We start from the raw sequence: 27,972 nt of genomic DNA on the forward strand, positions 1-27,972 counted from the left end.
GGGAAAGGCTTTTAACGCGCACTTTGCAAAACTCACAGCGGTGGGCACAGACCGGCAAGGGCGGCACGAGAACCGCTGCGCACGCGCAGTGCCCAGATACGCGCTCACAGCGGTACAATCTCTCAGGTGACCAACCAGAAGCGCTGGGAGAAGCGAGACTGGCCCACGTGGGCGTCTCCCGGTCCCGCCCCCGCAACAAAGGGCCGGTCCCAGGGCCCCGCGCGCGCACCCGCCTCAGCCTCCCCCGGCCCCTGCGAAGCCACGAGGGGCCCAGAGCGAACCCTGCAACCCCAGCGGCGCGCGCCGGCCCCGCCCACCTCGGGACACTCCAACCCACGTGCGGCCCAGCTCGGGACACCCCCCTCCCTTCAGGTCGGAGTCCGGCAGTGAGATACCCCCCCCCCCCCCGTGTTGTTACATGCGCTGCAAATCGGGCGGGCGGCCCGGGCTCCGAGAGGCGGAAGTAGCCCGGTGATTCCCCCCCCCCCTCCTCCGAGGGGGGCGTGTCCAGGCGGCTCCGAGTCTGAGCTAAGACTTACCGCAAGGGTCGGCCCGGTTTCACTGACCTGCTGCGCATGCGCAGTGTGACGGCGCCACCCCCATTCTGCTTCGCCGCTGTCACTCCCGGCCCTGCTCGTGCCCCGCCCATCCCGCTGCGGCCCGCTACTAGGGGAAGGTAGCGGAGCTCGTTGTGGTTGCTGCGCATGCGCCGCGCTCCCTGGGCCACGCGCCGTTGGGGCCCGTTATTCGCTGGGGGAGGGGAAGTCGCGGTGGCCGCATCCCGGCGTCAGGGAGCTGTGGGGGGGAGGGGCCGTGACCCGCCATCTTGAGCTGGTGAGTCCTGCTCTGGGTATCGGGGCCGGCCCGGCACTGCCCCCCCCCCCTTCGCCTCTGCGGTCGCGTCACAAACATTCAGCCCCGCGCGCTTTAAGCGCCTCCTGATGCGGGGGGGGGGGGGGGGGGCTGGCATGAGGGGCGCAGAGACGGGGGGGGTCTGGCTGGGGCAAGGTCCTCGGGGGTCCAGGGGAGGCCCTGGCGGGGGCAGTGTGTGAGCGAAGCTTTGGGGGATTTTTTTTAGTTTTAAATTTTGATTTTTTGTATCTTCAGTGCTGGTGCCTCAGACGGCCGCCCCCGGACCCGCCCCCCCATTGCTGAGCTCCAGGAAGTGACACGTCCCCGGTCCCCCAGCCCAGAGGCAGCAATGGCTGCAGAGAGCCCCGTGGAAAGTGTCTGGGAGGAAGCGCCGCGTCCCATCTGTCTGGAGGATTTCACAGCCCCTGTCACTCTGGAGCGTGGGCACAATTTCTGCCAGGCCCCCCTCAGCCCGCAGGGCAGAGACACTGAGCAGCAGGGACCCCTCCGGTCCAACCAGCAGCTGGCAAACTTGGTGGAACTAGCCAAGCCGCTGAGTTTCCAGGCAGCAAAGAGAGCAACATGGGGCAGGGTGTGTGGGGAGCACCAGGAGGCTCCGAAGCTGTTCTGCAAAGAGGATCAAACTCCCATCTGTGTGGTGCGTGACAGATCCCAAGCTCGCATGGTGGTGCCCTTTCAGGAAGCTGCTCAGGTGTACAAGGTACAGAGTTGCTGTCCAGTGTGATGGGAAATAACATTGGCTTTTAATTACAGGCTAATTTCACTGACTGTTACTGGGCACAGGTGTGACACGGCTCCTTAAAGCCTTCATGGTACAAGAGATGCTGTAAAAAGTAAATGCTCTGGCTTTGTGGCAACTTACGTCAAGTCTTTACAAATACCTGATGTGGGAAATGTTTCTTTGAGGCTCTAAGTCCTGAAACCCAACCCTCACTGGTGACAGGAGGGGTGCTTGTACAAGTTAAAGTGTTAACAATCAGAGCAGTTTAGACTGCAGGAGGTACAGGCCACTCTGTCAGTGACCTGTCTTGGGATTGAAGAAGAGGAGGTTACAAGCTGTTTCTGATTGGATGAACAGGAACAATAATCTGTCATTTGCCTTATAGATCCATAATGGAATCTGGGACCTGCACAACACCTAGCAAGGGAAAGTCCCTGCTCTGAGCAGGTCACAGTCCAGTTAGACAAACTGTGGGAAAGGAAGGTGGGGCAGCAAGTTGTTCATAGTCACCAAACACATCAGGGATAGCATTTAGTCCTGAACCCTGGTTCAACTATTAGACTACACTGCTCCCTGCCCCTCAGCATCACTGAACAGTGATGAAGTGTGGCCCTTTAAGAGAGAAAGATGCCTTGATAAAACCCTAGGCCCAGCAGGGAGAAGAGGTTTCCCACTGGGATGCTGAACTTATGGGGGTTAAACTCCGATGCATGAATTGGCAGTAGAGGAGGTTGCTGGGCTGGATGCTGTGTGGGGCCCATAGCAGGGCTTCAGGAAGTGCAGGTACATGCCAAATACAACTAGGATTCAGTTGGATTGTAGCAAGAGTTCAAACTGGTTAACTGCTAATGTTTATCAGTGCCAGTTACTGGTTAAACTCTCCACTGCCCCAGCAGTACCTGCTTGCCTCTGGCAACTAACATCAATCTGCAGCTGCTTGGAGTTCCCATTGGCCAGCAGTTCTTGTGGTCACCCCTGGCAGACTTCACGAGAGATCCCTGGCCCCAGGAGAGCCCATTTCTACTACCAGCTCTGCCTGGCAACAGGTTAAAAAATATTGTCACTTTTAAATTGTAATCAGTTACATAAGGGGTTCTCAAACCTTGTGATACCGCGACCCACTAAAAAAAAGGTGGGGGGTGGGAGCCAAGTTGTTAAGCAAAAATTGCACCAGTTTGTGACTGCACCCACTCCTCCCTTGAGCCAAGCCCCCCCCCCCCCAGCACCCTTCCATCCCGGTGCACTCCTTCCTGCCCCTGAGGCAGGTATCCTCAGTGTCTGGAGCTGTGCTCCAATCAAATCTCCCCCCTCCCCTCGCAGAGCTAGGCATGGAGAAAGAATCTTACTTTTAAAAGTGTCTGCTTCTGCCACTGGCCCACTGCCTCAGCTAGCAGCTTGCAGGAGAAGCATCATGTAGCAAGCTGCTGGTCTCTGCTGGTCAGGTGCCACCCAGCCTGGCACCAGGCAACTGCCCCCTTCTTCCCCTCCCCCTCTTCACTAGATTCTGTGGTGCTTCTCGCTCCCCCGCCAGACGCAGCAGGGGAAAATTGGGCAGTGTCTGGAGATGCCGGGAAGAGACAAATGGAAAAAAAATCCCAACCAAACCAAAAAAAACCCAAAACAATAGATCCAGCTGAGACTCCCCCCGCCGTAAGTTGGTCGCGACCTACAGTTTGAGAAACGCTGGGTTACATGATGAGTGTTGTTAACCACCTGCATCATTCTTTACGAAGGTGCCACCACCCTTACAGGTGTCCTGCTTCATCCGCAGTCTCCTCCATTGTCTTTTTCTATGGACAAAGCCACATTCAGGGCTGAGTCCCTGCTGGTCAGGGGCAGAACTCCACAAAATTGGGACTCTCTTAAAGGCAGACAAAGGGGCTTCCAACATCTGATGGGGTTTGCCCTCATGCTGATTTCTATTTCTTCAGGAAAAATTGGAGGCCCATTTGAAGACTCTGAGGTAGGAGAGAGAAAAGCTACTGAGAAGGAAAACAGCAGCAGAAGGGAAAAGCCAGTGCCCTGAGCATCCATGTCACTGCATGAGTTAATGTCCAGCCTTTGTGGCTTTCCCAGACAGTCATTAACATGTTTGCTTCTTTTTCCTCCATGGGTATCTCCGTCAGGCTGGTGCTGAGTCCTGCCTCCTGCTGCTCTGGTTCTGAATTCCCAGAGCCCATGACTAACAACAGATGCTGCCCATGACAGACATGGGAACATCCGTTTCAGAGGGACACAGGCCAAAGGAGATGCTGGGAGAGACGCCTCTGCCTAGTAACCACAAAGTAGAGTCAAATGTTACAAATTGTAGGGTTTTCCAATAAATTCTTCCTGCTGCGCACTCAGCTCCCCATGAAAGGGCTCTGGGCTCACTCTATGCCCCTGACCAGCTCTTTCCCTGTTTTCACACAGAAATGGACCCAAGCAGAGAGGCAGATGATTGTGGCCGAGTTTCAGCAGCTGCGGCAGTTCCTGGAAGAACAAGAACGACTCCTGCTGGCCCAGTTGGAGAAGCTGGACGAGGAGATTTGGAGGTTCCAGACTGACATTTTCAGGAAACTCTCCGTGCAGATTTCCTGTCTCAGCGAGTTGATTGGTGAGCTGGAGGGGACATGTCAGAAGCCAGCAAGTGAATTCCTGCAGGTGAGACTGAGGGAGAAACATCCCAGCTCCCAGCATAGGGAAGGGAGGCTCCTGAGTCACAAGTGCTGGAGCCCAGCTGCCACATCTCACTGTAACACCTTGTGCATTGCTGCCACGTGAATGATTCTTGTGCTTGATAGAGTTACAGGCACAGAGGATATGTCTACACTGCCACCCTAGTTTGAACTAGGGTGGCTAATGTAGGCATTAGAAGTTGCAAATGAAGCCCGGATTTAAATATCCCGGGCTGCATTTGAATTTTGCCAGGCGCCGCCATTTTTAAATCCCCCTTAGTGCGGACTCCGTGCCCGCGGCTACACGCAGCATGGAGTAAGTAGTTCGAATTAGAGAGCCTAATTTGAACTACCTACTCTGTGCCGTGTGTAGCCGTGGGCACGGAGTCCGCACTAAGGGGGATTTAAAAATGGCGGCGCCCCGCAAGATGCAAATGAAGCCCAGGATATTTAAATCCGGGCTTCATTTGCAACTTCGAATGCCTACATTAGCCACCCTAGTTCGAACTAGGATGGCAATGTAGACATACCCAGACCTATTAGAGATGGCAAAGCCCCATTTGCTTAGGGGATCCATGTTCCTGGGGCCAGGACAGGGCCTCTCTTCCCAGGTTTGCAAAATCCCTTTCCTAAGATCCCCTGTGTGTCCAATGGGGCTGAGATTCTTTTCTGTGTCTTCTTTTCTAGGACATCAGAAACACCCTTAGCAGGTACGTGGCTCTCACTCCCCTCACACTGCATAGAGCAGGGAAAGGGCTTTGAGCAGATGTTAGCACCACATCTCCTCAGGGCTCTACAGCCAGATGTTAGATATGAATATCTCTGACTCATTTAATTCTGAGAGTCTCATCCTCGCACTTTAGATTCTGGAATTCCTCAATCAGGGCAGAGTCTGACCAAGTGTTTCCTAGAACTGTCACCTCCTTGGGGACTGGCTGCCTTAGGACTGTGGGGTGGGACATGGGCCTGTCACTGCTGAGTATTGGGAACATTCAGCCCAGGGCAGTAGGGACTAAGTCTGTCCCTCCCGAGGGCTGTTTGGAGACCTGTGTGGAAGGAGCTGGGTTGAGGGGAGCTGGTGTCTCAGTCTAATCCCTAGTGGACAGATTCCTTCAGCCCATCACATGGGAATCTCCTGTCCCTCAGCATCTGGAGGCCAAGGAGTGAGTTGACCTTGGAGAATCAATTCCTCTTTAGTCTCCCAGCCAGTCTCCCCCAGGCCGGAAGTGAAGAACAGAAATGGGACCTTTGAGGGGAAGGTTGCATGGCTATGGGATGTGTTGTCCCTGTTCTCAGGCTGGGAGAATTGGAGGAATTCTAATACCAAACCTGTTAGAGCTGAGACTTACTAGCCAGAACTTACTAGCAGTAAACGAAATACAATCACATGGAATTGTTTCTGTCCAGGTGTGAGATGGGGCAGTTCCAGCTGCCAGAGGAGATTTCCCCTGAACTGGAAGAAAAAGTCAGCTGTTTCTCCAAGAAAACGATTGCGCTATCAATGACTCTGAGGGAGTTCAAAGGTACCTACAAGGGATGGATGAGGGGAAAGTGGTTCAAGTATCTGAAACTATTGAATCTGGGCTCTGAAACCAACCTTCCCCTGCCTCAATTCCCACATAGAGAATGATGGTGCCATCACTCTGCTGTCCTTAGAGGCACTGAGCGAACAGACCTAACTGCTTGCAGATAGAGCCAGCGGTTTGCAAACTCTGAACCTCCCATTCTGAGATCAAAATATTTAAAGTTACTGTGATGGCAACATGTCCCACCACCACAGCTCCAGGTTATGATAAGAAGCAATAAGTGTGTAGGGAATAATTCCGGACACACTGGGTGCAGGTGAAAACAAGCAGAGGCTTTATTGTACACCAGCGCTGGTAGAGTACCACCCAGGGGTTAACTTGGTTAGCACTAACTTAATCAAAACATGCATTAAATTATATAGGCAGCAGATGGACGGAGGGGAAGTGATTTGATACGTCTAGTGGCAGAAACATAATGAGCACGTAAGGTAATAAATTACAAGGTTATACAGTATCTCCGCCCATTGCCAATTAAACATGTTATCAATAATACAAGTAGTTATTCCTAACAAACTAAATGAGCCAATATAAACAAAGGCCTGTTGGGTGGCAACTCTGTCGGCTGGAAATATAATACGTCTACTGCGGGGGTGATATTTGGGATCTAAGCTTATTTTTAAGGAATAAAGAAGACAGTGAAAATAATTCCCGCACAGTTTGTTTAGGCATCAGTCTGGGCCTTATCAGAGTGAGGCCTTCTTGTAATGTGGTTGCCAGGGCGACCATGGTCAAGTTAACTGCTTATGCAGTAAATTCTCAGGCCTTGAATTTAGGATTTGAATGGCAATTCTCAGCAAGATACCATGGACTGCCTCAGTTTGCCCCTACAAAGGGAATGAGAAGCCAAGAGGGAGGGGGTGAGGAGGGAAGAGTAAATCTCATTTACAGCTTCTCTCTCCTGGGACAGGGGTGATGCTGCAGGGATATTGGCTCCATAGCTGGGAGGTGCCCGAGTTAGAAAGGAAATGACAGTTTCAGACTCTTTCATACTAAATACCTGAGTGTGTCTGTCTGTCTGGTCTCTGATACAATTCAAACGCAGAGTTCAGAGTGGGGACATTGTTATAAACAGGAGAGCCTGGAATCTCACCTCTCTTATCCCTTCCCCCACTAGACACTCTGCCCTCTGCACTGGAGAGAGCAAGAGGAAAATCCCTGGGAGCTTTCAGACAAGGTGAGTTTGCAGGTGGAAGTTCTTTAAATGATGAGAAATTCCTGTGAAAACATCTTCATGAGATTGACATTAAAGTTACCAACCAAACCCAGCAACCATGGTGCTCACAGCCTTAAATCTCAGCCAGTGATCAGTGAGGAGACCCAGAGGCACTGCATGGAGACCTGTGGACACTTGGAGAAAAACTGGTCTATGGGTTTGTGATGCTAAAAGGGTAAATTTAAAGCACACAAAAGACAGCACCTTCAGGCTCAGATTTCACTACTCAGTTTCAATATGGTGTTGCTTTCAAACAATAATTAGGCCGAAAGGCTGAGAGCTGACTGGCTTCCATGGTATCAGTTTGTTCAAGGCAAGAAACTGCTAAATCCCCAAGGGCTGTTAAGTCTAGTGTAGGCCTGAGCAAAATACAGTTCATGGGTCGGATCCACCCCACCAAACCATTGGGTCCAACCCACAAATACCGCTCCCCATCTGAAAGCCACTCAGAAAGTGACTCTGAGCCCGGAGGGAAGAAAGGAAGGCTTTAGGAGCTGCTGCCACCCCCAGGACAATCTCATTGGCCAGTTTTTGACCAGAAACAAAGCACCACGCCAGCTCCCCTCTGGATCATAATTATTCACACACCCACATGGCCCTGCAGCCTGTGAGAGTGTTGGGCATGCTTCTTGCCTGCCTGAGGTGCATGGCCTCTGCCCAGGAGTCACTCAGATAAGTCTCCTGTCGAGAGTTTGCCTCTGACACCCCAACCTCTGCCTTCCCTTTATCTCTGCTCCCCACTCCTGCCCCCCGCTTTGCATATCCGAACTCTGTCCTCCTCCTGCAACTATATTTTCAAGACCCCTCAGTGGTCAGAAACCCACAGCCCCTTATTTGTCCACTAAATGACTTCTCTAAATTAAAATTACTTTAAATATCTAATGAGTAGTTGGCTAATCCAGTGTCCTAGATCACAGCCTGCCTCCTTCACCCAAACTGCCTCCTAGACCTCTGCCCCCCGGCCCATCTGTCCTGCATCCCAAACCCTTACCCCAAGGGTCCTCCTCCCTACACGCTTTCCAGATCCTGCATTAATGTCTTGTAAGAGTGCAGCTCTCAGCCACATTCCATTTGGCCCCCCATCAAAAGGAATTGCTCATCCCATCGAGTGGATTCGTTCCCACTGAGCCATGTAAGTGAAAGCTGAAGCTAGACTATTTCAGACAAGAAAAGAGGCACAAATGTCTGATAGGGAAGCGGATTTGCTGTTGAAACAAATGAGCAAAGAACTGGTGGATTCTCCATCTTTTGACTGGGGGACTTTCTAGAAAATACACTGTGGGGAAACAGAGCTTTGTGCCTAGGTAACTGGACTGAGTGTAATGGCTTGTGACACTGAGGGGGTCAGACTGCATGACTAAAGATATCTTCTGATCCCATGAATCTTTAGATCTCATCCTGCTAACACTCAGCATGTGTTTAATAATAAGCATCTGAATGGTGGTGTTAACTTCACTGACTCTGTTTTGGAAAGGGTTTATAATGTCTCTGTCAGATGAGAGAGCAAAGTTTGTGCTGCAAATCCATGAATGAAGACTAAGGGTTTTAAATACAGCAGCCTGCATTTAATCTATGTCCATGTCCAGGTAGATGAATACGTGGCTTATCAGAAACACTGGGTGCCGATAACTATATCCCGTTATTGCAGACACAGTAATGTTGTAACTCAAGCCAGATACGGAGAGAAATGAATATGGATTTGGGATCTAACTCCTATGCGCTGTTTATGGAATATCTAGACTAAAGCTTTTGCTCACAATGGCAAAGTCTAGCACATGTCACCAGGAACAGTGTGGGGAGAATGGGGGTGTGGAAAGGATTAAAGCCCCTTCTGAATTGTCTCCAATTCCCTTTCTCCCCATACCAGGTTGCAGAACACCCATGTTTGACTCCAACTCAGCCTCTAGCCTGCAGAGCCAGGGACAGGAAATGGCCGAGGCGGAGCTGGTGAGCTTCGAGGAGGTGGCTGTGTATTTCTCTGAGGAGGAATGGGCTCTGCTGGACCCGGGCCAGAGAGCCCTCTACAGGGATGTGATGCAGGAGAATTATGAGGCTGTGACCTGGTTAGGTAAGGATTCCTGTCCCCTTGGGTAACAGAAGCTGGGTGGGCTCTGGAGCAGCTGGGTTGGGTTTGGTTCAGGTTAATTCATTGCCTCTGCCCCCAATGTCAGGAGTATCTGCCCCAATAATCCTGACAGTGAAAGACTGTCCGTTCCATGTCCCCTCCCAGGGAAAGCAAGTTCAGGGAGATAAGAATGATGCTGCTCTTCCCACAGCTGAGGTCTCAGTGCACTTCCTTCCTATCTTGCCCACTTTATGCCTTGACTGGAGGTGTAAGTACCAGAATTCTGGGTCTGGCTGCTCTTAGTGCCTGCAGGTTCCCCTTGTGGTAGTGTGCTGAGCCAATGGAAGCAGGGTGCAGGTCCCAGAGTACTTCCCTACCTGTAGCTAATCTCTGACATGCTGGTTCTTGCCAATGGGAGGGGCTGGATGCTGGAGCTGAGGAAGGTTGGATGAGGCAGTTCATGCTCTGCAAGTGTTTTGTGGGAAGTGGCTCGATAGTAGATAAATGTGAGCAGAGCTCTGCTTGCATTTCAGGTACAGGCTGGGTTTCCTTACAAAAGTTCAGTTTCATTGTCTCTGGGGCTCACTTGCCTCTGCGTGCAATGGAAATAAATCACATCATCTGTTTTGTCTTTTTAGAGTGAAATATCTTCTGGTAGGGACTTTTTCTTCCTGTGTGAATGTCTGCTTCATGCTCGGGTGACCTGCGTTTAGTTCTCTGCCTGTCTCGGACTTCCTGTGTGACCTTAGAATCATAGAACCATAGAGCTGGAAGAGATCTCAGAAGGTCATCAAGTCCAGCCCCCTGCCCTGGGCAGGACCAGTCCCAGCTAAATCAACCCAGCCAGGGCTTTGTCAGGCCGAGTCTTAAAAACCTCTAGGGATGGAGACTCCATTACTTCCCTAGGTAACCCATTCCAGTGCTTCACTACTCTCTTAGACTAACTGAAGAGTAGGAGCATAAGCTTTCGTGGGCAAAGACCCACTTCATCAGATGCATGTCAACCCATGCATCTGATGAAGTGGGTCTTTGCCCACGAAAGCTTATGCTCCTACACTTCAGTTAGTCTATAAGGTGCTACAGGACTCCTTGCCGCTTTTGCGGATTCAGACTAACACGGCTACCCCTCTGATACTACTCTCTGAAAGAAATAGTTTTTCCTTATATTCAACCTGGACCTCTCCCACCTCAACTTGAGACCGTTGTTCCTTGTTCTGCCATCCGTCACTACTGAGAACAACCTTTCTCCAGCCTCTTTTGAACCTCCCTTCAGGAAGTTGAAGGCTGCTGTTAAATCCCCCCTCACTCTTTGCTTCTGCAGACTAAACAGACCCAACTCCCTCAGCCTCTCCTCGTAGGGCATATGCTGCAGCTCCCTAAATCATTTTGGTTACCCTCCGCTGGACCCTCTCCAATGCGTCCACATCCTTTGTGTAGTAGGGAGCCTAGAACTGGACAATACTCCAGATGTGGCCTCACCAGTGCCAAATAAAGGGGAATAATGACATCTCAGGGTCTGCTGGCAATGCTCCTCTTAATGTAACCTAATACGCCATTATCTTTCTTGGCTACAAGGGTACATTGTTGACTCTCATCCAGCTTTTCATCCACTGTAATCCACAGGTCCTTTTCTGAAGAATTACTACTTAGCCAGTAGGTCCCCAGGCTGTAATAATGCTTCAGATTCTTCTGTCCCTAGTGCAGGTCTCTGCACTTGTCTTTGTTGAACGTCATCCATACCTCCAATTTGTCTGTCACTCGGGACCCTATCTGTGCCCTCAAGCATGTCTACCTCTCCTCTGCAAACTTGCTAAGGGTGCAATCCATCCCCTCATCCAGGTCATTAATAAAGATGTTAACCAAACCCGTCCTAAAACCAAATGTTGGTGCACTCTGCTAGTAACTGACCGCCATCCTGACATCGAGCCATTGATCACTACACCTTGGGCCCGACCTTCTAGCCAGCTTTCTATCCATCTTGCCGTCCATTTATCCAATTCACATTCCCTTAAATTGCTGGCAAGAATATTGGGGGAGACCATATCAAAAGCCTTGCTAAAGTCAAGGTATATCACATCCACTGACTTTCCCATGTCTGCAGAGCCATTTACCTCATCATAGAAGCTTATCAGGTTGGTCAGGCACAACATGCCCTTTGTGAATCCATGCTGACTATTCCTGATCACTTCCCCTCTTCCAAGTACCTAAAAATGGATTCCTTAAGGATCCCTTCCATGATTTTTCCAGGGACCGAGGTAAGACTTGCCTATACTTCCCTGGATCGTCCTTCTTCCCTCTTTTGAAGAGGGCACTACATTTGCCTTTTTCCAATAATCCGGGATCTCTCCTGACCGCCACCTTTTTTCAAAGATAATGGCCAAAGCCTCCTCAATGACATTTGCCAACTCCCTCAATACCCTCGGATGCATTAAGTCCAGACCCATGGATAGGTGTATGTCTAGTTTTTCTACATAGTTCCTAACCTGTTCTTTACCCACCAAGGTCTGTCCATCTTCATCCCATCTTGTGTCACTTAGTGCATTAGTCTGGGAGCTGACCTTGTCCGTGAATACAGAAGCAGAGAAAGCATTGAGTACTTCAGCTTTCCTCACATCATCTGTCACTAGGTTACCTCCTTCATCCAGTAGAGGCCCCACACCTTGTCTGATCACCTTCTTCTTGCTAACATGCCTGTAGAAACCTTTCTTGTTATCCTTCACATCCTTTGCCAGTCGCAATTCCAATTGTGTTTTCGCCTTCCTGATACGCCCCTGGCATTCTCGAGCTATACATTTATACCCCTACCTGGTCATTTGTCCAAGTTTCCACTTTTTGTAAGCTCCCTTTTTGTGCTTAAGTTCACCAAGGATTTCCCCTGTAAGCCAATCCGGTCTCCTACCATGTTTGCTTCTCTTGCTACGCATTGGGATGGTTTCTTTCTGTGCCTTCAATAAGGCTTCTTTAAAAGATTGCCAGCTCTCCTGGACTTCTTTCCACTTCATGTTAGCATCCCAGGGAATTTCTGCCCATCAGGTCTCTGAGGGAATCAGTCTGATTTTCTGAAGTCCAAGGTGTGTATTTTACTACTCTCTTTTCTTCCTTTGGTCAGGATCCTGAAATCTACCATCTCATGATCACTGCTTCCCAGGCTGTCACCCGCCTCCACTTCCCCTATTACTTCCTCCCTGTTTGTGAGCAGAAGGTCAAGTTGTGCACAGCCCCTGGTTGGATTCTTCAGCACTTGTACCAAGAAGTTATCCCCAACATTCTCCAAAAACTTCCTGGATTGCCTGTATACTGCTGTATTGGTCTCCCAGCAGATGTCAGGATGATTAAAGTCCCCCATGAGAATCAGGGCCTGCGATCTGGAAGCTTCTCTCAGTTGTTCAAAGAAAGCCTCATCTACCTCGTCCACTTGATTCGGTGGCCTGTAGTAGACACCAACCACAACATCACTGCTATTGTTTGCACCTTTAAACTTAACCCATAGACTCTCAACAGGCTTTTTTCCCCTCTACATACTGGAGTTCTGAGCAATCATAGTGCTCTTACATATAATGCAATTCCTCCTCCTTTTCTCCCCTGCCTGTTCTTCCTGAACAGTTTATATCCTTCCATGACAGTGCTTCAGTCATGCGAGTCATCCCACTAAGTCTGTTATCCCAATTAAATCATATTTCTTGGACTGGGCCAGGACCTCGAGTTCTTCCTGTTTGTTGCCCAGGCTTCTTCATTGGTGTACAGACACCTCAGATAACCAGTTGATCACCCTACCTTCTCCATTTGAATCAGGGGTCCTTCTTTGCTGCTCATTCCTCTTTGCATTCCTTCCTAGTATCCGACTTTCCCACTCCCCTCAGGGTTTTGGTCACCATCCCCCAAAGAACCTAGTTTAAAGCCCTTCTCATTAGGTTTGCAAGCCTGCCCACAAAGATGCTTCTTCCTCTCTTTGTTAGGTGGATCCCATCTCTTCCTAACAATCCTTGTGCTCGGAACAGAGTCCCTTGGTCGAAGAAACCAAAGCCTTCTCTCTGACACCACTTGCGCAACCATGCATTTACTTTCTCAATTCGAGGCTCCCTGCCCAGTCCTTTCCCTTCAACAGGGAGGATGGACGAGAACACCACTTGCGCTCCAAATTCTCTGATCCTTCTTCCCAGTGCTACATAATCCGCAGTAACCCGCTCAAGGTCATTCTGGGCCATATCATTAGTTCCCACATAGAGAAGCAGGAAGGGGTATGATCTGAAGGTTTGATCAGTTTTGTAAGACACTCAGTCACATCCTGAATTCAAGCTCCCAGTAAGCAGCATACCTCAGTCCCTCTTAGAAGGGACTCCCCAACCACCACCACCCGTCGTCTTCTTATGGGGGTGGTGGTTGTGGAACCCCCATCCCTAGGACTATGCATCCCATGCCTTGCAGTAGATGGTGTTCCCTTCCTGTTTCTTCCTTGTGAGGTCCCTTCCAAAGCACTCACCACCGCAGAGCCTGTGGAGAGAGCCTGAAAGTGATTACTTACCTTTATAGCATTGGGGGATTCCTGTGCTGGCCTTTTCCCCCTTCTAGACATTACCTGCTGCCAGTTCTCTTTCTAGTCCTGTACTGCCCTCTTGACTCTTCTGCCTGCCGTGCTTCCAGGATTAAATGCTGCCTTCTGTCAAGGAAATCTTCATCCTCTCTGATCTAGCGTAGGGTCGACACTTGGGCCTCCAGTCTTCAAGTCCCATGGAGTACGTCTATACTTGCTCCCTATCTTAAGATAGGGCTGCAAATGTAGGTGACCGAAATCGCTAATGAAGCTGGGATTTAAATATTCCGTGCTCCATTAGCATGATTACGCCCACGTGCTAGTTCGAATCACAGCTGATTGAAACCAGGAAATGCGCGCTGGGATGTGGTAGTTCAAACCAAAGCCCTTGGTTCGGACTAACATTACTCCCTGTGTGCGATCACCTCTCTCTTTAATAGCTATTATAGTGTGTTCTTGTTTCTCAGGGCTGGGAAGGATACCTACACTAAAGAGGGGTGATGCTTAGTTCCATATGAGCATCCCGATAGCACAGTGGAGTCCTGATTTACACCAGAGTTCCCAGGTGCTGCTGTGATTGATAATTTTGCTTCCTGCAGCAACTGCAGTGCCATATGAATTGCTGCTAGTGCCACAGTGCTGTTATGGCTGTTCAGGGCAGCTTTTTCTGGAGCTCTGATGCCAGTGGCACTGTCAGAGCATGCGGCTTGCCCATGCAGCACAGCCCAGGGTTGCCGCTAGGAAAAACCCAGACTCCATTCGGAGGCTCAAGGTGCTCAGCCAAGTTTGTGAAAAGGAGCAGGGTGCTAGTGTCCCAGCTCCTCAGGCACAGATATAGTGAGACTTGTCCCAACCCAATAACAGTACCAGCACAGTCAGCAGTCAGAATGTTGCCCCTCAGCCAGCATCAACTTGCCCCTCCTGTGACTTCTCTCATATAGTGTGAGAGACAGTCCCTTGGTAGCTCCCTGGGGTTCTATGCTTCTTGGCAGATACTTGGGCACCTCAGAGACTCACAGGGCCCCCTTTGTTGCCCTGGGATTTCCCTGGAGGCAAGGGTCTCCACTTACTAAGTTATTCTCATCACAGGCTAGTCATTGGGGTTCACCATTTCCTTGCTTTGCTTTGCTTTGCTCTGCTCCCTGTGTGCTCCCGCCCCACCCTGCCAAAACAAAAACAAAAAAAAACCCTTCCCTCCTGCTGCCTGAGATGAATCATTTTATGGGAACCTGGAGGCCTTAATTGGCAGCAGGTGCTTAATTAACTCCAGCTGCAAGCTGCCTCCCAATTAAGCCTCTATTTATTATCCTGGCTGCTGGGCTATGTTCATGTGAGGCTAATTTAGACACCAGAAGGCATTAACTCACCTCCCAACATGGCTGCCTTCTATAGGCTTTTGTAAACCTTCCATGAGGCCTCGGTAGCTCCCTGCTTTTGGGGTGCTGTATTTTCTCCTGCACTCCTCTGCTCTTCTTCCTTTTGGAGAGGGGATGTCTGTAGGCGGGGTGGGTGGGGGGGCTGCTGTTTTTGTGGCAGGCCTGACTACCCTTACATTTTGGGCCAGGCCCCTTTTTCCACCTGCCTTTTGCAAGCAGCTTTCCCCCTGTCGCCTCAGCTAGTTGCTGAGGGTGCAGGGGGGTTGAGGAGAGTCTCTGTTGCCCTGTCTTTGGGTGGGGAGAGGCCCCCCTCACATCTCCCATCTTCTTGGGAGTATATTTATGTTTCTTTTGGGGTTTTTTCACCTCTGCAAGCCTGAATTCCATCATTCCTGCAGCTGCCGCTTTCCCTGAGGCTGAGGAGGCATCTCTTCACTACTTGCCTTCCTTCTCCTCTGCTTGTCCCATCTACCCTCTTGTGTGCCCATACCCCATCCCCATTCTTCTGTTAGGCGCTTAAGCTTCCCCCTCCTTTTAATTACCACACACACAGCTTCACTTGTCCCCATGTTCTTTAAATAATAATTTACCCCACATCTCCCCAGTGCAGCCAGAGGAGCCGCTCTTTCCATTCAGTGCTGGGAGCTGTACTCCTTACTCTTTTTCCCTTCTCTTTTCTGAATCATCGCCCTCCCACCCCACTTCCAGCCTAGTTGGGAGGGGGGGAGCAGTGAACCGTCTTTCTTCCCCTTCCTGTTCCCTCCCCTGGCATATTCGGTCCTCTCCTAATTGGTTGTTTGTCCTTCCCTCCTGAACCATGACCATGATGGAGCGGTTGTCTGGTGACACCCCTGCCAAACCTTTCCCACCCTCCCTAAAAACAACAGTCCCTCCGAGGCTGCCAGGCCCTCCGTCACTACGGTGGAAGGGGCGGACATGGACGAGGACCCCGGGGCCTCGACTATCCCTGCCACGGTACCTCTAGAACTCATTGAAGAAGCTCCCCTGAAGGGTAGGAAGGGCCAGCAGACCAAGAAGGGCAAAAGCTCTGCCCGGAAGGCAAAACCTGAGTTGAGGGCTCATTCCCTGGTCATTGCCCCCATGCAGGCCACAGCCCCCTGTTCCTTCCACCAGCTCTAGGGGCGATGGTATCCCGGCCCCGAGGGAGTATGCCCAGGTAGCTTCCATCCTCCCGCCTCCCAGAATTCCATCTCCGGTGGGTGCGGCCCCTTTCCCACCCTGACCAGGAGGCACGGGGTCCATTGTCTCCTTGTGGAGACCTACGTACTGGTGTTGGCAAGTGTGGTGGGGCCTGTGGCTGTGGTGGCAGCCTCTAAGATGTTCAGGAAGGTGGTATTCTTTCTGACATCCAAGGCCGCCACCCAGTGGCGGTAGGGGGAGTCCATGTTCCCCTCAAGCCTTTGGAGGACCTGGGCATATGAGTGGTTTTGTCCTCTGTTCTTCCCTTCCTCCCCGATGCAGTCCTATTGCCTTTCCTCTCCACCCTCGGGAGGCCTCTGTCAATCCTGAGTCCCCTTCCTCTAGGCTGCAAAGACCCTACACTCTGCTGTGTCCTTTCCTGTTGCCGGCAGGTTTCTATCCAACTACTGTCAGCGGGACGTGGCAGAGAAGCCCTAGAAGGGTCACTTCTGGTGCCCCATCAATGGGCCCGGTACCAGGTGTACCACACCATGGGGGATGCCCAGTGTTTTCTCTGTTGGGTAGCGGGGCACATCTGAAGGGGCTGCCCCCTGGCCCGGTTTGGAGAGGCACCCGGAACCCCCAACACCTGGGAGGGCACTGGCCCCACCATTGCCGGTGGCCCTGAGTGTCTGGACCTGGGGTTGCCCCTCCTCCAGTTGTGATTGTGGTCAATCCCGCTCAGGCTCTGAAGGGCCCAGACGAGCGTGCAAGTGCTGCAGCCACTGCCAAAAGTGGCAAGGCTAGGCCCACGGAGGAGAGAGTGACGGGACTTGGGCAGGACCTTGGGACAGGAACCCACAAGGGGAGAGGCAATTCTTAGTTCTGAGTGGAGCGCAGGATCAGGTCCAGGAGATAACCATTACAGCACCGCTTGGGAATAGTGACCATAATATAACAACATTTAACATTCCTGTGGTAGGAAGAACACCTCAGCAGTCCAGAACTCTAGCATTTAATTTCAAAAAGGGGAATTACACAAAAATGAGGAGGTTAGTTCAGCTGAAATTAAAAGGCATGGTGACTAGAGACAAATCCCTGCAAGCTGCATGGAAACTTTTTAAAGACACCATAATAGAGGCCCAACTTAAATGTATACCCCAAATTAAAAAACATAGCAAGAGACCTAAAAAAGAGTCACCGTGGCTTAACCACCATGTAAAAGAAGCAGTGAGGGACAAAAAGGCATCTTTTAAGAAGTGGAAGTCCAGTCCTAGTGAGATAAATAGAAAGGAACATAAATGCTGTCAAATCAAGTGTAAAAATGTAATAAGAAAAGCAAAAAAAAGATTTTGAGGAACAGCTAGCCAAAAACTCAAAAAGAAATAACAGTATTTTTTAAGTACATTAAAAGCAGGAAGCCTGCTAAAAAACCTGTGGGTCCCTTAGACAATCGAGATATAAAAGGAGCAATCAAGGACGATAAAGCCATTGCGGAGAAACTAAATGATTTCTTTGCTTCAGTCTTCACGGCTGAGGATGTTAGAGAGATTCCCAAATCTGCACTCTCCTTTCTGGGTGACGAATCTGAGGAACTGTCCTGGATTGAAGTGTCATTAGAGGAAGTTTTGGAACGAATAGAAAAACTTAATGTTAACAAATCACCGGGACCGGATGGCATTCAGCCAAGGGTTTGAAAAGAACTCAAATGGGAAATTGCTGAACTATTATCTGTGGTTTGTAACATATCTTTTAAATTGGCTTCCATACCTAATGACTGGAAGGTAGCCAACGTGACACCAATATTTAAAAAGGGCTCTAGAGGCTATCCTGGCAATTACAGACCGGTAAGTCTAACTTCAGTACCAGGCAAATTAGTTGAAATAATAGTAAAGAATACAATTATCAGACACGTAGAAGAACATAATTTGTTGGACAAAAGTCAGCATGGTTGTTGTAAAGGGAAATCATGCTTTACTAATCTATCAGAGTTCTTTGAAGAGGTTAACAAACATGCAGACAAGGGGGATCCAGTAGATACAGTATACTTAGATTTTCAGAAGGCCTTTGACAAGGTCCCTCACCAAAGGCTCTTTTGTAAATTACATTGTCATGGGATAAGAGGGAAGGTCCTTTAATGGATTGAGAACTGGTTAAAGACAGGAAACAGGGTAGGAATAAATGGTAAATTTTCAGAATGGAGAGGGCTAACTAGTGGTGTCCCCCAAGAGTCAGTCCTGGGACCAATCCTTTTCAACTTATTCATGAATGATCTGGAGAAAGGGGTAAGCAGTGAGGTGGTAAAGTTTGCGGATGATACCAAAATGTTTTAGATCGTCAAGACAGAAGCAGACTGTGAGGAACTCCAAAAAGATCTCACCAAACTTAGTGATTGGGTAACAAAATGACAAATGAAGTTTAATATGGATAAGTGTAAAATGCATATTGGGAAAAATAACCCCAACTATACATACAGTATGATGGGGGCTAATTTGGCTATGACAGATCAGGAAAGAGATCTTGGAGTTATCATGGATAGTTCTCTGAAAACATACACACAGTATGCAGGGGCGGTCAAAAAGGCAAATAGGATGTTAGGAATTGTTAAGAAAGGGATAGAAAACAAGACACAGAATATCTTACTGCCCCTGTATAAAACTATGGTACGCCCACATCTTGAATACTGTGTACAGATGTGGTCTCCTCACCTCAAAGATATTTTGGCCTTGGAAAGGGTTCAGAAGAGGTTAGCTAAAATGATTAGGGGTTTGGAACGGGTCCCCTATGAAAAGAGGTTAACGCGACTGGGACTTTTCAGTTTAGAAAAGAGGAGACTGAGTGGGGATATGATAGAGGTATATAAAATCATGAGTAGTGTGGAGAGGGCAAATAAAGAAAAGTTATTTATTAGTTCCCATAATAAAAAAACTAGAGGACACCACGTGAAGTTAATGGGTTAGCAGGTTTAAAACTAATAAAAGAAATTTGTTTTTCACACAGCGTGTAGTCAACCTGTGGAACTCCTTGCCAGAGGAGTCTGTGAAGGCTAGGACTATAACAGAGTTTAAAGAGAAGCTAGATAATTTCATGGAGGTTATGTCCATAAAAGGCAATTAGCCAGGGGATAGAATTGGTGTCCCTGGCCTCTGTTTGTCAGAGGCTGGAGAGGGATGGCAGGAGAAAATCACTTGATCATTGTCTTTGGTCCACCCACTCTGGAGCACCTGGTGCTGGCAACTGTTGGCAGACAGGCTACTGGGCTAGATGGACCTTTGGTCCGACCCAGTATGGCTGTTCTTATGACCTACCTCAGGGGGAGGTGTCCTTTTCCCCTGCTCCCTATTGCCTGCCCTCTCTTACCCTCCCACTGCTGCACTTGTTTCCTGTCTCTTCCACCATTCAGGCCCAGCCCTTTTACTCCAAGGGTTGGGAACTTGCTATGAGAAGGCACTGTAAGTATGCCCGGTGTTCTACCCCACCTACTGAGGGGGAGGACAACCTCTCTGAACCTATGGGAGTGGACTCTGGAGCCATCCCTCCCTATGAGCCTCTGGACACTTCACAGCACTGTGGGGCAGTTGAGGTGACCGCAGAGGTTGCAGGAGAGGTGAACTCCTCCCTCCTAGGGTTCCTACAAGAGGGGGAAGGCATGGAGGTGGCTCTCACTGTCCCCCGCCTCCACTGAGAGGGCAGCAGCTGACCTTGACACTGAGAAAGATCACCCCCTGGTGGCGGGCAGTGGGCTCACCTTCCTCTGTTAGCAGGTGGAGACTTTGGGGTTGACCCTGGTTGCCTCATAGGGGGATTACCATGCCCTCAAAGGACAACAACAACTGTCCTCTACTTCCCCTTCTGACCCGCTGCTATCCCTTCTCCCTGCCTCTGAGTTACCCAAGGGTGAGACCATTTGCTTGGCCATCAGCCACACTTTGGCTGTGACCATCAAAACCCTGGAGGTTCTCAGTGGGCAGGAGCTACCGTTACTGTCCATCACCACTAACACTGAGGTCTCTAGTGCTGCACCTTCTGGTACTGGAGCCCAGCGCTGGGGAGATGTTACCTATCCCTACTGCTGCCACTGATTCACTGCCCTGCGAGGAGGCACCACATCCTGGCACCTCCTCTGCTGAGGCTTCTTGCCGTGCTCCCTCTCCTAGCCCCTGCTGCACTCTTGCTCCCTGTTCAGTCCCCCTTCCAGTTGAGCTTCCAAGCCCTCTTCCTGCTCCCCTCGTCCTTGTCTTTTCCCTAATACTCCACCACTTCCTCCCACTACTCCCCTTCCTCCCTTTCCTGATCTTTTGCTTGACCTCTTTTCCTCCCCTTATTTTGTTGCTACTGCCCCCAGGGTTGCCATGTTCAATCCAGATATTGGCCCACGAGAGGCGGTTTTCGTTGCTCCTGCTCCCAGCCCATCTGGGGCTGTTCTTCCTCTGCCACTGTCTTCCCAGCAGGAACTCCAGAGGCCCTGTGTCGATGGGTCGTGGGGCTCACGGAGGGCTCTGGCCCCAAGGTGTTTGAGGGCCCGAAGCCAGACATGCTGAAGGGTGAGATGCATGTTTTCTTGGAAGACATTAGTGGCTCCAAGAACAAGGTTGCTCTCGCCCTTCAGCACTGGGGCGATTTCTATCTTGCCTTACAAATGGTAAGGGCCCTCTTGGAGGACGGTAAAGGGACTGGGCAGCAGGAGGCTACGCACTACCAGCGGGTCCTCAGCTTCCATGACGCCCTACTCACTTTCGGATACGGTCCAATCGGGGCCGCTGACACTCCTGACGGCGAGGATCTTTCCCAGCCCTCTTGATGCTGGCGCTCATCTATACCACTTTAAAAACCTGGGTCTGCGGGTTGGGTCTCCACAGATGTCAGGTACTCTCTTCCTTCGGAGGGGGGTACTCTGTCATGTTCTGCAGGAGACGCATACGATTCCAGCCGCCGAGGCTAGCTGGCGGCTGGAGTGGGGGGACAGGATTTATTTCAGCCACCTGTCAGCCAGTCAAGCTGGGATGGCTACCCTGTTCCCGAATCTGCAGCCCTAGATACTAGAGACTGCTGAGGTCATGCTGGGTCACCTGCTGCATCTCCAGGTTTGGACAGAGGGGCTGACATTTAAATCTTGTTAACATCTATGCCTCGATGTCCAGCCCAAAGAGGCTATGCTTTTACCAGCGGGCATCTGTCTTCCTTGAATCCTTGTGAGTGCCTGGTCCTGAGTGGAAATTTCAACTGCACCTCAAGGAGTGGGACCATATGGGGACCGAGCAGTGCCCAGCCACCACAGATGTTCTCAGGGAGATAATAGGCCATTACCCCCTGGTGGACATCTGGCGAGACCTCCACCTGGGCGGGGACACGGTGTTTACCTATGTCTGGGTGGTGGGTCATCGGTCTTTCCACTCCTAGTTGAACCACATTTATCTTTGTCATCATCTCTTCTGGGCCCACTCCTGGAGCATTAGGCCGGCCCCATTCTCGGACCACCAATTTGTGGCCATAATGGGCTCTCTTTCCTTGGAGGGGCCAGGGCTAGCCTACTGGCATTTCAATAACAGCTTGCTGGAGGATGCAGGCTTTGTAGCATCCTTCCGGGAGTTCTGGCTGGTCTGGCACTGGTGGCAGTGCATCTGTCCCTTGGCACGGCAGTGGTGGGATGTGGGTACAGTGTGCACATGGCTCTTCTGCCATGGACCAGGAGAAGGTGTTCGACTGCATGAACCATGGGCCCCATTTTGTGGGGTTTCTCCAAGTGCTGTACACCTCTACAGAGTGCTTGGTCAAGCTCAACTGGACCCTAACCACACTGGTCAGCTTCGAGGAGTACATCACAGCTGTCTGCTGTCATGCCAGTTGTACGGTCTGGCCATGGAGCCCTTCCTCCGTCTCTTTCGCAAGAGGTTGATGGGGTTGGTGCTTCATGAGCCAGAGATGAGGCTGATCCTGTCGGTGTATGCCATTGACATGCTCCTTTTGGTCCAGGATCCAGGCGACCTGGCAAGGGTGGAGGCTTGCCAAGCCATCTCCTTGATGGCCTCCTCTGCCCGGGTCAGCTTGGTCAAGAGTTCTGGCCTAGTGGTAGAGGCTGGGTGGCAGGCGGGCTCCTTCCTAACCATACTTCAGGCCATCAAGTGGAGCGCGGGTCCGCTGCTCTATCTAGGTGTTTTTCTCTCTGCCATGCATCCCTCTCTGCTGGAGAACAGGCAAGGTTTACAGTTCAGCATGGTTGAGTGGTAGCAGAGATAGACAGGACTCCTTTGGTTCCTCTCCATCCGTGGGAGAGCACTGGTGCTTAACCAATTGGGCAGTCCATGCTCTGGCACTGTCTCAACACCCTGGTCCCATCCCCAGGTTTCCTGGCTCATATCCAGCAGCTAATGCTGCATTTTTTCTGGCCAGGACTGCACTGGATCTCTGCAGGGGTTTTCCATCTCCCCCTGGAGGAAGGAGGGCAGGGCCTGATGTGTTTGCGTACGTGGGTTCATGTCCTCCACCTCCGGACCCTGCAGAGACTCCTATTTGATGCAGGTAGTCTGGCGTGGAACACACTTGTGCATGCTTTTCTTTGCCGCTTCTGAGGGCTCCAATATGACAGGCAGCTCTTTTATTTGAGAAGTCTTCTGTGAGACCTATCCAGGCTGCCGGCCTTCTACCAGGACCTCCTTCGAACCTGGAAGCTGCTTGTGGCGACCAGGTCTTTGGGAGCCACCATAGGGGGCAGACCTCCTCATGGAGCCCTTGCTACACAATTCCCATCTACATGTGCAGGCTGCGGAGTTCCCCTCGGTGCACCAGAGATTGGTCCTGGCAGAAGGCACCAGAGTCAGAGACCTCCTGGACTACGACCGGGGAGACTGGGTGGATCCTCGGGCGCTCACTCAGTGCATGGGGCTCTCCACCTTACGTACGCCTCCTTGCATACTTCAGGGAGTGAAGGACACTTTGCTGCCCACTGCTCGGGTGTACTTAAGCAGGGTCCTGTGAGAGGGTGCACCCTGCCCACCTCTCACCCCCGGCCCTCCTGATCTCTCCATCAGCCCCCATCCACATGTACCTTCCAGACCACCTCCCCCTTATCACCCAAGCTGGCTGTGCATGTTGCAGCCGAGCCCCTTCTGAACCATGCCAAAGAATCACCTGTACACACTTGTGCTTCATGCTTCACTTCCCCACCCTCATGTCCCACCCAGACACCAAGTGGCGGGAGCTCCTACCACCAATGGTAGGAGTGGGTGGGGAGCCCCGGTGGGCCAGCCTCTATTCGACCTTGGTTCCATGGCTCCCCGAGGACATCAGCTGGAGAATCCTGTATGGTGTGGAGAGCACAGGCATGTACTTGGTGCAGTTCACCCCTGTTGCCAAGACTTGCCTCTTCTGTGGCATGAGTGAGACCCTGGCACGCATCTACCTCTAGTGCGCTAGGTTACAGCCCCTCTTTTGTTTCCTCTAGAACCTCCTGTTGAGGTTTTGGCTACACTTTTCACCCCACTGGTTAATTTATACACACCCTATTCATGGCCCCACAAAGCGGTGGGACCTCCTGTACAACCTCCTCATGGCTATCGCCAAATTGGCAATCTACAAAACCAGGGAGAGGAGGTTGGCTGGTGGAGGGGTCTGTCACTGTGGGGCCTATTTCTATTCCTGTATCTGATGACGTATCCGGGCAGAGTTCCAATGGGCAGTGTTCACTGGGTGACTTGAGACCTTCCGAGGGCAAAGGGTGCTGTCCGGGGTTCTCTGCTAGGTATCCCCATATGGTTCCCTCTATTTTAGCCCTTTGACCCTCACACCCATCCCTGTTTTCTCAGTATTTGTCCTGTGTAAGCAGTTGGTTTTCTGGGCTCTATAGACCCTGCCTGTAGGCTGGGCGGAGGTCCTTTAGATGTGGGCATACTAACACCAGGCCATCTCCCAGTCACCAAATAGTATCAGAGTCACATAGTTTGCAGGCTGTATTCTGCCACATTTGACTCAAGATGAATGTTGCATTCCAGATGTTGCTACCCCCTTAGCCTTCTGCCTGTTTTTTTGAACAAAACATCCATATCCATTATTCCCTCATGCTGCTCATGTGCGCAAGAGTCAGTGACTTTGAGCCATCTCTTAGGACTGTGTGTTTGAAATTGCTGTGGAGATCTGTGTATTGATTGACCTCCTCCTGCTCAGGTATGTGCTTGCCTGGTTAGTTGATACCCTTTGCCCCATCATTCTGCCAATGCCTGCCTGTTCTAGTTCAAAAATAGGAACATAAACAAGATAATCATAGTCATCCCATTAGAACATTCCCATTGACATGGCACACTTCAACAAAAGTTTCTTGCAGTTGTGTAACAGCAGGAGCACAATGATCTCCATGGTCACATCACAGGTGGATCATCTGAACACTAAATGAAGGTCCAAGAACGGGTGGGGCTGAAGCTATGAGGAACACGCTCAGAAGGTGTAAAGGTGATAGATTCTGTACAGCCCTGGAGGGGCACCAGATCAAAGGTCAGGCTGGCCACAAAAGCCCGACTGGGAAACCACACAACGGCTGCTGCTAGCAGAGTAGAATCAAGGCTGCAGAGGGGGAGCTGAGCAACAGCCGCAAGCACCAGAGAAGCAGCATGGCCCAGTTCTGCCCGGGCTTGCCCGGTGAGAAGCCTAGCACCACCCTGGGCAACCAGGGAATGGCAGTTGTGGGCGCTGGCAGGGCGCAACCAGATGCAGGCAATTGGGGTCAGTAGTATGGTGCATAGGCAGGACCTGAAGCAATCAGCCAAGTTTTCACTTAAATGCTCAGGCAACTTCCTCTGCCACCTCCTACCCCAAGTAGAGCATCTGAGCTAAAGATCAGGACAAGCCCAGCCCACCAGCCAGGAGTCTTGTGGACAGAGCTTTGGGGAGCTAGAGCTCTGCTGGGTCCTTCCTCTCCAAGTCCTAGTAACCTGCCATGTGGCTGCTGCTGTCTGAACCCTGCCTGGGGACCTTGGTGTCAGACCTGCAAGCCCTCAGTAGAGCTCCCCTTCTGAGCAGTGTGTTCCTGTCTAGTCCTGGGATGCCAGGGGGATGAAACGGGCTGTGAGGGGGACTGAGTTGTAGCCTAGAGAGTGCAGCAGAGTGCTCAGCTTCCCATGGGAATGAGCTGGGCCATTCCCAAGGCAGGAGGTGGGAGTGATTCACCTTTACTGCAGGTGAGTGTGTCCTGGGCTCTTGTACCAGCCAGAGCCCAGTCTCTGCAAAGTGGGGAAGGAGCCGCTCTGGGTGGGTGACTCAGATCCTGGCTTTGGAAGCAGTAATGGCACAGACCTTAATGAACAAGATCAGCACTTGGTTCATTGCTCTCCATACAGGATTTCCAGTCTCTGAAACTGATGTGGTTGCCTGGGTGAAGCGAGAGGAGGAGTTGTGGGTCTCAGATCCTCAGAGCTGTCAGGAAGGAGAGAGCATCAGCAACACCCACACAGGTGAGCAATCAGTTAAACTGACTCAAACCAATTTCTGTCTCTGAGATGTAACTTGTGTGTTTTCATTAAGTCTGTCTGTTCAGCTTGTCTTCAACTCCAGTCAGTCTGTGGTGGGTGGGGAAAGGCTGGTTTCTCTCCTCTGTGGAAGGGTTGTGAAGGAGGAGGATGAACTCAGCTCATGATAATTCAACCATTATTTGAGAGTATGCCCCTTTTTTTATTCCTCTTTTTTTCCTTTGAGATTATCATGGAGAATAACTCCTGTCTGGATTATTTCTCTATCCCAACAGGTGAGGGGATGCTGACTGAGAACTATAAGAGTCTTCAGCAGGAAGGACTGGAGCAAGTGGCTTTATGTGGGATGTTATTGGGAAGATCTGAAGAACATGTTTTACAGATATGTGAGCAAGGAGAGAGCTGTAAGATTCAGCATCGCCCAGAAAGACAGCAGGGAAACCATCCAGAAGAGGGACAGGGTAAATCCAGTCCTAGGAGTAGAGGGGAGAAAAGAAACACAGAAACTGTTCAACAGAAAATCCCCCATCAACAGTCACCCTGCTCTTATAGTGACTGTGAAACTCTTATTGAACATCAAAGTGCCCACACAGGAGAGAAGCCCTTCAAGTGCTCTGACTCTGAGAAAAGCTTCAGTGAGCACTCACACTTTACGAACCATCGGAAAATACATACAAGAGAGAGACCCCATTTCTGCTCTGAGTGTGGGAAAAGCTTCCATAGAAACTCTTACCTTGTTATCCATAGGAGGACTCACACAGGAGAGAAACCTTTCAATTGCTCTGACTGCGGGAAAAGCTTCAATAGAAGCTCAAACCTTGTTACCCATAGGATGACCCACACAGGAGAGAAACCTTTCAATTGCTCTGACTGTGGGAAAAACTTCATTAGCAGCTCAAAGCTTGTTACCCATAGGAGGACCCACACAGGAGAGAAACCTTTCAATTGCTCTGACTGTGGGAAAAACTTCATTAGCAGCTCATACCTTGTTACCCATAGGAGGACCCACACAGGAGAGAAACCTTACAATTGCTCTGACTGCGGGAAGAGCTACAATAGAAGCTCAGACCTTGTTACCCATAGGAGGACCCACACAGGAGAGAAACCTTTCAATTGCTCTGACTGTGGGAAAAGCTTCCATAGAAGCTCAAATCTTGTTACCCATAGGATGACCCACACAGGAAAGAAACCTTTCAATTGCTCTGACTGTGGGAAAAACTTCATTAGCAGCTCAAAGCTTGTTACCCATAGGAGGACCCACACAGGAGAAAAACCTTTCAATTGCTCTGACTGTGGGAAAAACTTCATTAGCAGCTCAAAGCTTGTTACCCATAGGAGGACCCACATAAGAGAGAAACCTTTGCTCTGACTGCGGGAAAAGCTACAATAAAACTTCAGACCTTGTTACCTATAAGAGGACCCACACTGAAGAGAAACCTTTCAATTCCTCTGATGGCGGGAAAAGCTTCAGTCAGAAGTCAAACCTTTTTAGACATAGGAGGACCCACACAGGAGAGAAACTCTTGACCTGCTCTGACTGTAGGAAAAGCTGCAGTAGAAGTTCATACTTTGTTAAATACAGGATGATCCACACAGGAGATAAACCTTTCAGTTGCTCTGATTGTGGGGAAAAGCTTCAGTAAAAGCTCAGACCTTGGTACCCATAGGAGAATCCACACAGGAAATTCAGTTGCTCTGACTGCAGGAAAAGGTTAAGTCAGTACTCCTGCGTTACTAGCCATCCGATAATATGTACAAGAGTCACCTCATAACATCTCTGATTGCAGAAAAGGCTTCAAACACAGGTTAGACTTTGTTAAACATAAGACAACCCACAGAGGAGAGAAAACCAGTTAGCTGCTCTGACTGGGGGGGGGGGGGGGAAGCTTCAGTCAGAGCTCAAATCTTATTAGCCTTCGGAGGACTCATAGAGGGCATAAATCTATAACCCGAGTTCCCTTTAGCCTGTGTGGCCAGTTGGCTGTGACATACCCTATTAAATACCATGCCCTTATAGGGCTTTGGTGGGGAGAGAGACGTCTATCTACTGGTCTCAACCTTGACCCAGACATGCTGCGGCTGGAGGACAGTAGGCTATCCCATGGCCCCAGCCCCAGATCTACCATGGCAGGGAGAAGTGTATCTTTCTCCTCCCTCTTCACAGTAGCACTTAAGCTGAGGGAGCGAGAGCTTGTGGGAGTCTTCTCTCCTCATTATCAGCAAGGAGTCCAGTGGCACCTTATAGACTAACAGAAGTGTTGGAGCATAAGCTTTTGTGGGCAGACCTAGTAAGTCAGATGCATGTGATGAAATGGGTCTTTGTGACACTTTATAGACTAACAGAAGTGTTAGACT

At 50.5% G+C, this 27,972-nt stretch overlaps 2 protein-coding genes across 2 annotated transcripts in view; one reads left to right on the top strand and one right to left on the bottom strand.

Moving 5' to 3' along the window:
• LOC102443998 (uncharacterized) overlaps nucleotides 1-27,972 on the bottom strand; it is a 293,825-nt gene that overhangs the window by 29,770 nt on the left and 236,083 nt on the right.
• Nucleotides 173-27,919, top strand: LOC102444919 (uncharacterized). Its single transcript, XM_075912854.2, is given in 11 exon segments — nucleotides 173-372; nucleotides 1,108-1,573; nucleotides 4,007-4,237; nucleotides 4,939-4,961; nucleotides 5,659-5,774; nucleotides 6,952-7,011; nucleotides 8,918-9,118; nucleotides 25,489-25,602; nucleotides 25,893-26,976; nucleotides 26,978-27,242; nucleotides 27,244-27,919. Coding segments are annotated over 10 exon segments (2,556 nt in total). The 5' UTR covers nucleotides 173-372; nucleotides 1,108-1,201; the 3' UTR covers nucleotides 27,334-27,919.

Source organism: Pelodiscus sinensis, chromosome 19, assembly GCF_052426305.1.
Source record: "Pelodiscus sinensis isolate ZL-2025 chromosome 19, ASM5242630v1, whole genome shotgun sequence".
Lineage (NCBI taxonomy): Eukaryota > Metazoa > Chordata > Testudines > Trionychidae > Pelodiscus > Pelodiscus sinensis.